At 37.7% G+C, this 12,468-nt stretch overlaps 1 protein-coding gene and 1 pseudogene across 2 annotated transcripts; both read left to right on the top strand.

Annotated features, from left to right (window-relative positions):
* Positions 1-6,032: 6,032 nt before the first annotated feature.
* LOC133740516 (F-box/FBD/LRR-repeat protein At1g13570-like) lies at positions 6,033-7,993 on the top strand. Of its 2 annotated transcripts, XM_062168473.1 has the most exons (4): positions 6,033-6,120; positions 6,224-7,051; positions 7,167-7,322; positions 7,432-7,993. In XM_062168473.1, exons 2-4 carry the CDS (start codon positions 6,254-6,256, stop codon positions 7,711-7,713), a joined length of 1,236 nt encoding a protein of 411 aa, XP_062024457.1. In that variant the 5' UTR covers positions 6,033-6,120; positions 6,224-6,253; the 3' UTR covers positions 7,714-7,993. The 2 variants fall into 2 exon arrangements, with proteins under 2 accessions (XP_062024457.1, XP_062024458.1); XM_062168474.1 differs by lacking the exon at positions 6,033-6,120 and having other exon boundaries at positions 6,127-7,051; positions 7,406-7,668.
* Positions 7,994-8,524: 531 nt separating this feature from the next.
* Positions 8,525-9,588, top strand: LOC133737064 (F-box/FBD/LRR-repeat protein At1g13570-like; annotated as a pseudogene).
* Positions 9,589-12,468: the final 2,880 nt, after the last annotated feature.

The raw sequence follows: 12,468 nt of genomic DNA, 5'->3' as shown, positions 1-12,468 counted from the left end.
CGACATAAGTGTTTTGGAAGGTTTTGCTGATATTTGGGTATCTCTTGACCCATACAAAGGTCTTCCCAGACTGGTGAAGTGTTCACCATGGGTAAGACCGCGATGTCTTGAAGGTCTACAGAATAGACCTTAGTCACTATATCTTCGAACAATGCAGAGATTATTGCTCTTCACTAGGGGTGGCTTCGGTTCCGACCCAAAACCGAAAACCGAACCGAAAGTCATATCGGTGCGGTTTATTTATTTTTAGAAGGTGGCGCCGAAAACCGAACCGAACCGAACGGTTCGGGTCGGTTCGGCCCAGTTTCGGTTTTTTTTTTTTAATTTTTTTTTGTTTTTTTTTTTACTTTTTATTTTTTTTTACTTTTTTACTTTTTACGTTTTTGTTTTAATCAAATATACTTCATACTTCTTTGGTATTGTAACCCGAGAAGTTTTTGTTTCTTCAAACCTGTAATAAAAATTTATCACAATGTGTTTACAAGTTTACTAATGCATGCTTTGTACTTCAATAGACAATAATCTATAATTCTATACTCCATATAATTCAATTCATATAATCTAATAGTCCATCAAGTTCTAGCATCAAGTCATCAACATGTGAAATGGTCAAAAAATATAGAGTCCAAAGTTTATAACAGTCCATAATTACATCAACGCTAAGTCACTAACCTCACAAATTAAAAATGTGTAAGTTCACTAAAATATTAAACATCACAAAAAGAATGAACCAACATCTACATATGAAGGAGAGCAAATGAGCAATAGCATGATCTCAAGCTCGGAAAGATGAAGTCTTCGACTTTGGAGGTAACATTCCGCTCCGACTACTCCCCACTGCAGCTCCACATGGCATCTTAAACATCTCTACATTAACATAAGAGAATAATAAAAAGTACAACATTAGAATTAAAATACATACAATCATATATAACATAAATATTACAACTTCATTTAACCCAAAAAACTTTAACTAAGAAAATAGAAACTATTACCTCTTTCCGCTTCTTCACACAACTCCATCTCCTCAACAGTAGGCATATGATGTAGATACACATTTTCACTCCTAAGCCAATTTTGTGTACATATCAATGCCTCCACCATTCTAGGACTTAGGGAGCTACGGTATGGATCAATAATCCTCCCACTCGTGCTAAAGGAAGATTCCGAAGCTATGGTCGACACCGGAATAGCTAGAATATCCCTTGCAATGCGTGCCAATATAGGATATTTACAAACTCCATTCACCCTCCACCAATTCAACAAGTCAAAGCCTTCACCATCTCCTTCAATAGGATCTCCAAGATATCTATCCACATCGTTGCTTACGATCCCGGCTTTCTTTGCTCTTCTCTTTTGCTCATTCTCTTTCAATCTCTTTTCTAACTCCGTTAGACCCTTACTTGAACTAGATATCCCCTCACTTGATACTTGAGAACTAACAACCTCACCAACACCACTTTCCCTTCCCTCTTCCTCATACACCTTGTAAAGGTCATACAAGAGATCCTTCACAGTCTTTGTGTTAGCTTCCACATTTTCATCCGTATCCCCATCATCAAGAATCTCAAAATAGTCAACAACTTTCTCAAGTTTATGACGTGGATCAAGAACAATAGCAATGAATAGATAATTATTCAACTTATCAAAGCTACCCCAATACTTGATAAACTTGTCTTGCATAGGTGATGCAATCTCAGACAAACATGGGTTCTTTTGTTCTTGCAAGAGACCAAAAATAGAGAGTATATCACCAAAAGTACTATGAACGGTAGGAGAATTAGAACAACATACCTTCAAAGTGATTTCATAAAATGGTCTCAAAAAATCCACAAATTGCTCCCCATATTGCCAATCAACACTAGCCGGTGGCCCTTCTTTTGGCTTTTCACCTTTGGCACCTTCAAGCCATGCACAAAAATTACCCGCATCTTCTTCCACCATTCTATCAAAAGCCTTTTGGAATTTCAAAGCCCGTTCCAACATTAAGAATGTGGAATTCCACCTAGTAGGGACATCCAAAATCACAAGCCCTTTACACTCTAGTTTCACCCTTTCAACACATTTCTTAAAAAAATCAAGCCTTTGTGGGGAGGATCTAAGATACCTCACCGCATTCCGAATGGCACCAATGAATATCTTCATCACACTCAACCCATCATTCACAATCAAGTTAAGAATATGGGCGACACACCTCATTTGCAAATTCTTCCCTTCTTGCAAAAGTGCATTAGGGACACCCCAATCACCTATCCTCCTACTCAACTCCTTCAATGCAACATCATTTGACGAAGCATTATCAACGGTGACTGTGAGAATCTTCTCTATACCCCATTCCAACAAACAATCCTCCAATAGCTTAGCTATAGCCTCTCCCTTATGACTAGGAATCACACAAAAATTTAAAATTCTCTTATGCAACACCCAATTATCATCAATAAAATGTGCAGTGAGGACCATATAATTAATGTTTTGAATAGAAGTCCAAGTATCGGTTGTAAGAGACAACCTATATCTACTCAATTGATCCATCAATTTTTCCTTTTCCCCCAAATAAAGCTTAAGGACATCCTTTGCTATTGTCTTACGGGAAGGAACTCTCCAATAAGGAAGAGCTCTACCCATAAAACGCCTAAACCCCTCTCCCTCCACATGAGCAAATGGTAGCTCATCTAATATAATGTACTCCACACATAACATAGATAACTCTTCTTGAGTGCATTCTACAGTACACAACTCAGTAGTTGGTTTTTTAAAAGAGAAAATCTTTTGCTTTTTAGCCTTCATCATCTCAATATTAGGGGGATACTTTGGACACTTGTCCATATGATTATTAAAGGAGGTTGTAGCATTCTTCCTAGGATCGGCATAGTAAATTTTTCCACAATAATTGCATTTACCCTTAATCCTACCATCCACCATATCCCTCTCAAAATGATTCCAAATATCTGGCCTTTCTTTCCGTTTCAACGCGTCAAGGATGCTTTCCACACTTCCATCATCTTCAGGCTCGGTTGCTTGACTTCCTTGAACTTCCGGAGTTGCAGTAGAAGTAACTTCATGGGGAGGTATTGGTGTTGTAGATTCACCAACACTAATGTTGATCTGCAAAAAAAAACAGAAAGTGCAATAAGAAACAAAAAACAGAAACTGCAATAACAAAAAAAAAATATTACTTATGAAACCTTTCTCCAATTACTTATGTAAGCAAAAACAGAAACTGCATCTACATATGAAACCTTTCTCCAATTACTTATGTAAGCAAAATCAGAAACTGCATCTACAGAAACAAAAACAGAAACTGCATCTAAGCAAAAATAGTCAAACAAAATCAACCACTAATCCAAGTCCTCCAATTACTTATGAAACCTTTCATAGCCAAACAAAATAATAAGAAGCCCCCATCAACATACTGATTAAATTTAATTTTTTTGTTAAAAGCATAGATGTGGGACATACTAATTTGGAAAATCATGTAATAAGATGACAACAAAATAACCAGCTTCCCTAATCTACCAGGATGATATTTGCAATCATTCAAATTCATTATATTGACTCTGTGCTTTACACCAAAAGAAAAAACATAAATATTCACGAGAAAAGTCTGGTTCCTAAGGTACAGATGATCAGGTATATCAGATCATTAAGCACAAAAACCATATAACAATTTCATCTACATAGATAGCCAAGTAGCCCTGCAGTTTATCTCAATACAGTAGACTATTATGAAAGAACAGCCCAGCCCAAACCATATCAATGACTATCATAAAATTTACATTCTATTTCGTCTGTCAGACTAGTTTGATGGGCATTCCCCTGATACTAGAAAAATTTGATTCGGAGTTAACCGAGGTTCATATCATTGAGTAGTTTGCCAAATTAACATATTCATGTCAATGAAAAACAGAAAAGAATCAGCCAAATTAACATATTCATGTCAATGCTACCTGAGATGATGAAGATGGCAATTTCTTCGGGGCTGAGGCAGAAATTGTACCACATGACTGAGATTTCTCCAATTTCCTCTTCATTTTCAGCAATCTGAAGATCGATGCACAGACATCAAAAAGCCCAGATCGATGCTTAGAGACTGAAGTGAAATTAACGCACAACAAAGAAGGGAATTAGTAATATTCTTACCGGAGAGACCTTCGACTTCCGGCGAAGTAGCGAGGACGACCACCGAGGTTATGCAAATGTGACACAGGTCAGAGAGAGAGGTCGTTCACGCCAAGACTGGGGACTGAGGTCGAAGCGTGATCTGAGACTGAGACAGAGAGAGAGAGAGGGAGAGGTCGAGACTCGTACTGGAGCGAAGCCGCTGAGGCGAGAATCGAAGAGACCTTCGATTTCTGGCGAATCGTGATCTGAGACTGAGAGAGAGAGAGAGACAGGAGTCGATACTCGATTACTCGATACTATCGAAGTCTGTAGGGGAAGTGAGGGACTGAGGGCTGTGAGGCGGAAATGCGGAATGAGTTTTAGACTTTTAGGTTTTTAGGGTTTACAAAACGACATCGTTTAGGTTTTTAGGGTTTCCGACTTTGGGTATATACAAAACGACGTCGTTTCGGTTATTCGGTGCGGTTTCGGTTCGGTTTCGGCCGGGCTGAAACCGAAAACCGAATCGACCAGATTCGGTGCGGTGCGGTTTTTCGCTTTTCGGTGCGGTTTTTTTCGGTGCGGTTTGTTTCGGCTTCTGTTCGGGTATCGGTGCGGTTTTTTTCGGTTTTCGGTTTCGCGAGCCCACCCCTACTCTTCACGAAGTAGTTCTTGAATGTATATGGACTGGATCCATGGTTACGCATGTTCGAATAGTTGTGGTTTGAAGTCTACCACAGATGAGCCTACAAGCATTTAAGATAATGCTGCTTGTTTTGAAACAAATGAAGCAAGGCTGCATCAAAAGCGACAACATCAAGCATAAAATCAGCAACAACAGACTCTCCTCAAAGATCAATCAGAGGGGGAGATGTCTACATATATGGTCTCGAAACGTGAAGGGTGTGTTGTGCTCTTTTTCCCTTTCGACCGAGGTTATTTTTGTCCCACAGAGTTTTTATTACTCGGCAAGGTTTTTAATGAGGCAACGAGAGAAGCACCACGTTTGGGAGACACAAGGAGGAGTATCTAAATCAGGGGGAGTATCCAGAAACATACTCCACACTCAACGCGCGTTGTGCTCTTTTTCTCCTTCGACCAAGGTTGTTTTTTCCCAAAGGGTTTTATTACTTGGCAAGGTTTTTAACGAGGCAATTTCGAAGCGCACGGCCTAGACAATGCTATTAAACATGAAATATCCAAGGGGGAGTGTTGTAGTATACATGAATCATATTGTAGTATATATGAGTCATAGTATAAATGTCTATATCATGTATAAATAGGCACTTGAGTGTATAGATAAGGTACTTGAGTGTATAATATAGGTATAGAGACTTGTGTGACAAGCTTTATGCCAAAGGGCAACAAGCATGGCAATTATCATCATCACAACTACCATGTTGAGCTGCAGCTGTAAATCAAGTTGATACCAAGCTTGAGATTATCTTTGAGCTTTCACACTTGTAATGTATTCCTATAAATACCCTCTTGTATGAGATGAATAAACACACTTGAATCTCCATTCTCTCAGTCTCTCTCTCTCTCTGTTAATTTATGCTTGTCCTTAAACATTTCCGAATTTATCATTATTTATTAAAATGAAAATATCTATTTTACATGTTTACTGATTGAGCAGCCCTACCAGTCTCGTGGTACGTTAATCTCTCACAAACACTGCCTATCAAAATAATTCCAAACACAGATATCCAATTAAAGTAAAATCATTCCTGGAGTATCTCTTTTTTTTTTCTTTTTCTTTTTTTTCTTTTTCTTTCCTAAGCCCAAAAAGCCGGGGCAGGAAAGGAATAAAACTATAAAAGGACGAGCACCTTATCGTATGCTTTAGGTAAAGCAAAGAAAAGCCAAAGCATCACTCAATACAAACTACAAACTACTCAAAGTTACATTCCCAAAAAAAAAAAAAAACTACTCAAAGTTACAAAAACAGGAGGACAAAGAACACTCAAAAGTAAAGTAAGAGTCCGAAGCTCTGCCAAGATCCGGGTCATCATCAGTTAGGTATGTTCTAATTCCTTTGATATCAAGCAATATATTCAGAATAATTCCTAGCTAGATCATGTTTGACTGTTCTCCCAAATATATGTTCCTTCCTCCGTTGCAGTGATCGAGTTAGGGTGTGCTGGTACTGAAAATGGAGTTGGATAGAATTAGCAGTTTACCAGATGATGTTACAGAAAAGATTTTGGCACGTTTGCCGCTTAAGGAGGCAGTAAGGACAAGTATTTTATCCAGAAAGTGGAGGCACAAATCGGACATGCTTCAAGACCTTGTGTTTACTGATACCTGTGTCTCGACTAAAAGTCATCCAACCTTCAGCTTTGTGAATATTGTTGATCATGTACTCCTACTCCATAAAGGTCCCATACGCAAGTTCAAGCTTTCTTTCACAGGTAAGCTAACCACTGGGGATATAGATCGATGGATTTTTCACCTATCCAGAAACCCTGTCATCAAAGAGATGACACTTTACAATTTTGAAGGGGACTTCTACAACATTCCGTCATGTTTGTTTTCTTTTCAAGATATCATTCGTTTAGAGTTATTCAATTGTTTGCTAAACAACTCTTCTTCCACATTCAAAGGCTTTGGCAGCTTGAAGAGTCTTGATCTTTGGTTTGTTACTTTGTCCCAAGATGTGTTTGACAACTTGATTGGTTGCAGTCCTCTGCTTGAGATATTGAAATTGCAAATATGTGAGGGTTTCATCAATCTCAAAATTGATGCACCGAAGCTCCGGTTTATTTGCATAGAAGGGGACTTCGAAGATTTTAACCTCGTGGGTTCCTCAAATCTTGTGGATGCTTCCTTTGATTTGCAGGTCATTGTTGATCAAAGAGGGAATTGTAATAGTTTTGGGAATTTGCTCAAGTTTTTTGATCACCAGCTGCCTCAAATTCGAAGGCTCACAATAAAGAGAAACTTTCTAAAAGTAATGGTTTTGACTGGGAAGTTTCATAAGTTATTTAGTGATCATTGACATTGCCATAGGAATTTGACCATATGCATTGATATGTTGTTAATTTGCTGCTTACATTCTGCTGCAGTACTTGTCTATTGGTGCCTTGCCAGAGAAGCTCCCTAAACCATGCCAATATCTCAATTTTCTTTCTTTAGACATGAACTTTGACAATCCGGATGAAATTTCAACTGTATTATGTCTTCTGAGAAGCTCTCCTGCTCTACAAGAACTGAAAATTTTGGTTAGTTTTTTTCTGCCGGGTTAACAATTTCTACCATAAAATATTTTAATTAGTTTTGACAGCTATTTTGTCAAAACTTCCAGATTTTGATGCTACAGAGCTCTTGTAGGTGGACCCTGAAAAGGATCACGCTGCTGTGGGAGAAGTGGAATCTTGTTTATATGACAACTACAACTGTGCATACACTCAACTGCGGCTTGTGGAAATAACCAAGATCTCTGGTGTAAAAGCTCAACTAGATTTCATCGAATCTCTGCTTCTAAGTTCACCTGTGCTTGAGAGAATGACTGTTCAACCTGCTTCTGTCGATGGTTCTTTTAAGCTAGTAAAAGATTTACTTCTGTTTAAGCGTGATTCAAAGCGTGCAGAGATAATGGTTTTGGACCCATAATTCATGATTCATGAAGGAGAGTTGCACCAGCTGAGAGGACCTTCTTGAAGAAATGAATGTAGGCTTGGAGTTGTACAGTTTGCTATTAGTCTTTATGTATGATGTATGTCTGTTTGTTAAGAAAAGTTAGCATGTTTTCCATCCAAATTTCCACAGTCTAAGCGTGAAATTTGCTTATCAATTGTTGTGCATGATAAGTACATTTTCTTTCCATATGCAAGTTCTGAACAGAATTCATCTTTCTATGAGTTTGAATCTATAACATACAAATAATTGTTGACAAGCAATTGAAGAAATGATGCATGAGAAGTATGGTATCATATCTTTGATTCATATCTAATAATTAAAAGCAAACGCCTCCGTATGCAGGAGCTGCAGACGCAGCACCAAGAACTTGTTTAGTCTAGTCCAGGTCGAACTCAGTTTGGGCCAAAAACCGAGCAGGCTCGACCCTGCTTTCTCAAAAGATAATCACTCCAATTCATGGCCAAGACCTATAATATAGCTCAGTAGCAATTATTCTTGTAATTAAGAGAAATTTTCGACCAGTAGAAAAGGGAGCCAAGAACTATGTGGTTCCGATCAAATTGAATGAAAATCTCCAACTGAAATCAGAGATGGATACAAGAAAGGAAACAAGATCATTGGGGATTTCAATTACAATTAAACACGGAGATTTAGTACTCGGATTCGAAGTAATACAAAAAGAAGAACCAGCAATATTAAAGACGTGCTTGGTATATATCCGTCACTCTATCATCTTCTAAACTCTTGTAATTGTTCTGGTTTGAGTTAGTGAGTTAGGGTGCAAATGTTGGATAGAATTAGCAATTTGCCAGATGATGTCACAGAAAATATTGTATCACGTTTGCCGCTTAGGGAGGCAACAAGAACAAGTGTCTTGTCCAGCAAGTGGAGGTACAAATCGGCTATGCTACAAGATCTAGCGTTTGATGATTAGTGTCTCTCAACTCAAAGCCGAACAAGTGAACAACCTTTGTGAACGTTGTTGATCATGTACTCCTACTTCATATTGGCCCCCTACGCAAGTTCATGCTTTATTGTATAAATCCTCCAGTACCAACACCATGTCATGATATTGATCGATGGGTGGCTCATCTATACAGAAACTCTATCAAACAGTTAATACTTTATCCATGGACATCGAAGTATTATAACATGCCATCATGTTTGTTCTCCTGCCAAGATTTGGTTTGTTTAGAGTTATATATGTGTTTGCTAAGCCCTCCGTCCACATTCAGAGGCTTCAGGAATTTGAAGTACCTAACCATTTTCTATGTTAATTTGTCTCAAGTTGCGGTTGAAAATTTGATTTCTTGTAGTCCTCTGCTTAAGAGAATAACAGCGCGACACCAATCTAAAGATCGATGCACCAAATCTCGAGTATATTAACATTTTAGGTGCTTTTAAAGATGTTGACCTTGTAAATACCTCAAATGTTGCTTATGCTTCAATTGATTTGGACATCAAGGTGGACCAAATACGAGGTCCGGGTAGTTCTAGCAATTTGGTCAAGGTTTTAAATCACCTGCCTCGTATTCGAAGGCTCACTATTAAGAGGTACTTTTTGAAGGTAATCGATTTTCTGGTTTCCTACGTTTCATGATCTTTCACATCACCATTGGAATTTGACCATATACACTAAGCCTATTGTTTTCTGCATCCCTTCTACTACAGTATTTGTCTATTGGTGCCTTGCCGGAGAAGCTTTCTAACCCATGTCAATATCTGAGTGTTCTTTCTTTGGACATCAGCTTCAATGATGGGAATGAAATTTCAACTGCTCTACGACTTCTTCTAAGCTCCCCTGCTCTACAAAAACTAGAAATTTTTGTGAGTTGCTTATTCTGCTGAGTTGAAAACTTCAACCAAACTTTACCGTATATATAACATCTTTGTTCAGTGAACTGTTTATCAATACTTCAAGACTTGATGCTATAGACTTTGCGTAGGCCCGCTGAAAGATTAACGGAGCTGTCGTTGGAGAATCGAAGTCATGTTTAGAGGACAACTACAGTTTCACATCTGCTCAACTGCGACTTGTGGAAATAACCAACATCTCTGGTGTAAAAGCTGAAGTAGATATCATCAAATTTCTACTTTTAAGTTCACCTGTTCTTGAGAGAATGACCATTAAGCCTTCTGCCAATTGCTCTTCACAACTAGTGAAAGAAGTGCTCCGGTTTAGGCGTTCGTCAAGGCTTGCGGAAATAATCTATTTGGATCCGAAGCTCGTCGATGATGGCAACAACTAACAGCGCTTGCGTGCAGAGATGAATATGAGGCTTGAAGTTGTACTCTTTGGTACTATAGTCTTTATAATGCATGTTTAATTGTTTTGAGACATGTTTTGACAATTTCTATTAAAATTTCCACCATCATTATTATTTAGTTAAATTTTTTTTTTTGGCTAAAGTCAATGGCTAAGAAATGCAAAAAGCCGGCCGTTACCTCTGAAATTTATTGAAGTAAAAAGAAAAATTACAATAAGAGGGGAAATCAGAGAACCAAAAGCTCCCAAACAAAAAATCGAAATAAGATAAGAATAGAAAAACTAAACTATTGAAAAGAAACTTTGACATACCCAAACGGTTACTTTGAAAATGTTTACATATGAAAAAGAAAGCTAAGTCCCACCAAATCAGTTCACTAGAAGTCAAACCATACTTCGTCACTGCATCTACAACTTGATTAGTCCCAAAACATATGTGAAGATTGGAATTGCATATGAGAAATGTGATATAAGCAATTGCCCCACTCAATACGAACCTGCCAAGGCACCAAATCAAGAGACCAGAAAAAAATTAATTAGAACTAGCGAGGAGTCAAACTAACTCTAGCCATATATGCTTCCAATGCCTTACCCAAACTAGCTCGATAGGGTTAATAACAACCATTACCTCCACCGCTACTGAACTAGAAATGTTATGATTAGAAGCAAAGACACCTAACAGTTCTCCTCTATCTATATAATCACTGAAAATGGCTCCATAACCACAACGACCTGAATCTTGCTTCTAAGCACCATTAATATTTATTTTGAACTCTGAAACAAGTAAACTTGAAGATCAAGAACAGAGATATTCATGTAGCCAGAAGCAATGCGACTTGCAATTATTTAGTTAAATTTTCTTAACAAGGACATGTCACATGTTTGGTTGGAAAAAACAATGTAGTCAAAGTAAATTTTAGAGATTAAAAAAAAAAAAAAAAAGTAAATTTTAGAGAAAACAAAATTGGTTTCTATGGCAGCGTCCCTACGTACTCCCTTCTGAACATAATTAGATAATTTCGTTTCACCCGAGTTTAAGACATGATAATGAATTTTGTCTAATAAAAAGAATAACCATAGAAATTCATCATCTAATGAGAGTTTTGAGAACCCTATGATTTTGAATATTTGACATGCAAATAATTGATGAAAAGTCATGGAATCAATGTTGCTATAAATTAATGAAGCATGTGAAGTGTGGGATCCCAGATTTAAGTCATTACCTTTCGATCAAGACCATTGAGTCTGTGGTACGAAAGGGCTCCTCTTTTTCTCATTTTCTAATGAGAAACTAAATCAGTACTGGGAAAGGTAGCATCTTATGCTGCTCTCTTTCTCTGTATAATCCCTCTCTGACTCCCTAATATTATTTGAACTTCCACATGCTAATTTGATATGTCAGTGAACATAGAAATGTCAGTGAACATAGAATTTTCACATGCTAATATTATTTGAACTTTTTCTGAACGTATAATCCCTCTGAATCTGACTCCCTAGACCCTAATATTATTTGAACATGGTTCAGTGAACATAGATTTGCCATAGTGAAGTAGCAAACATTGTTTAAGTGCAAATCCTGTAGGGCCAACTTATATATGTTTTTAAACTAAGCAGTTTGATCAGTTAGCGTTTTTTTCTTTTACACCGTGTTCTTTGATGGTTTTCATAAATCAATTACTACAGAAGTCATTACTTTGAGGTTTTCATAATATATCAGATATTATTATAATGTCTGATGGAATGTGCTTAACGTTTTGCACGCGATGACATATGGTTTCTATTTTACGTGCTACAATGTTTGGATCCCCAAAACAGTACGTTTGAAATAAACATTAATGTGGAGGAACTGGCACATGGTGCACAATGCTTACATTCAAGAAAGTTTTGGTCCCAAATAACTGGATCAATTTCAGATTTTGTGTATAAAAAACCAAATAAATGCAATCATTCAAAAAAAAAAATTGAGGGGAATATTCGAACTCAGGATCTAATTTTACATTGTGGAAACCAAACCTCATTGAGCATTATTGGCCTTCTAGAGGGTCGTTCCTGTCTGGTTTTGGGTCGGAGGGGATGGCGATTTGGAGCAGTTGTGGATTGACGGTGTTGACAATAGGGTGGTGATGGTGTTGGGTTTTCTTTAGTCCCAGGTTTGAATGTCCGACAATCCTTTTGGTCGGGTTTAGGTCACAACGAGTGTTGGCTTGGTCGATCAAAAGCTGGTCAGGAGGACTCTGGTTGGTGAGTTAGTGTTGACACAAGTGAGTTGTCTAGTTTCAGAGTTCTTATTGGCTGGATGAGATGTGAGATATCAAGGATTCACTGTTCCTGCGCTTGTTGTCTTTGCCATATAGTTGTAGTGCAAGTTTGGAGTCAGTCATTATAGAGTTCTAGTGTGAAGTCTAGTGGCCATTAGATGTTATCTAAAACTCGTTGTAAGCAGTTCATTATTAATGAAGTTC

This window comes from Rosa rugosa, chromosome 3, assembly GCF_958449725.1.
Source record: "Rosa rugosa chromosome 3, drRosRugo1.1, whole genome shotgun sequence".
NCBI lineage: Eukaryota > Viridiplantae > Streptophyta > Magnoliopsida > Rosales > Rosaceae > Rosa > Rosa rugosa.
The sequence above is the reverse complement of the archived record's forward strand: the minus strand, read 5'-3'. Positions and strand labels throughout refer to the sequence as shown.

Coding starts and splice junctions, on each gene's coding strand:
- LOC133740516 (XM_062168473.1), top strand. CDS start 6,254: ATGGAGTTGGATAGAATTAGCAGTTTACCAGATGATGTTACAGAAAAG. Junction 7,052..7,166: donor TAAAGAGAAACTTTCTAAAA/GTAATGGTTTTG, acceptor ATTCTGCTGCAG/TACTTGTCTATTGGTGCCTT. Junction 7,323..7,431: donor TACAAGAACTGAAAATTTTG/GTTAGTTTTTTT, acceptor GAGCTCTTGTAG/GTGGACCCTGAAAAGGATCA.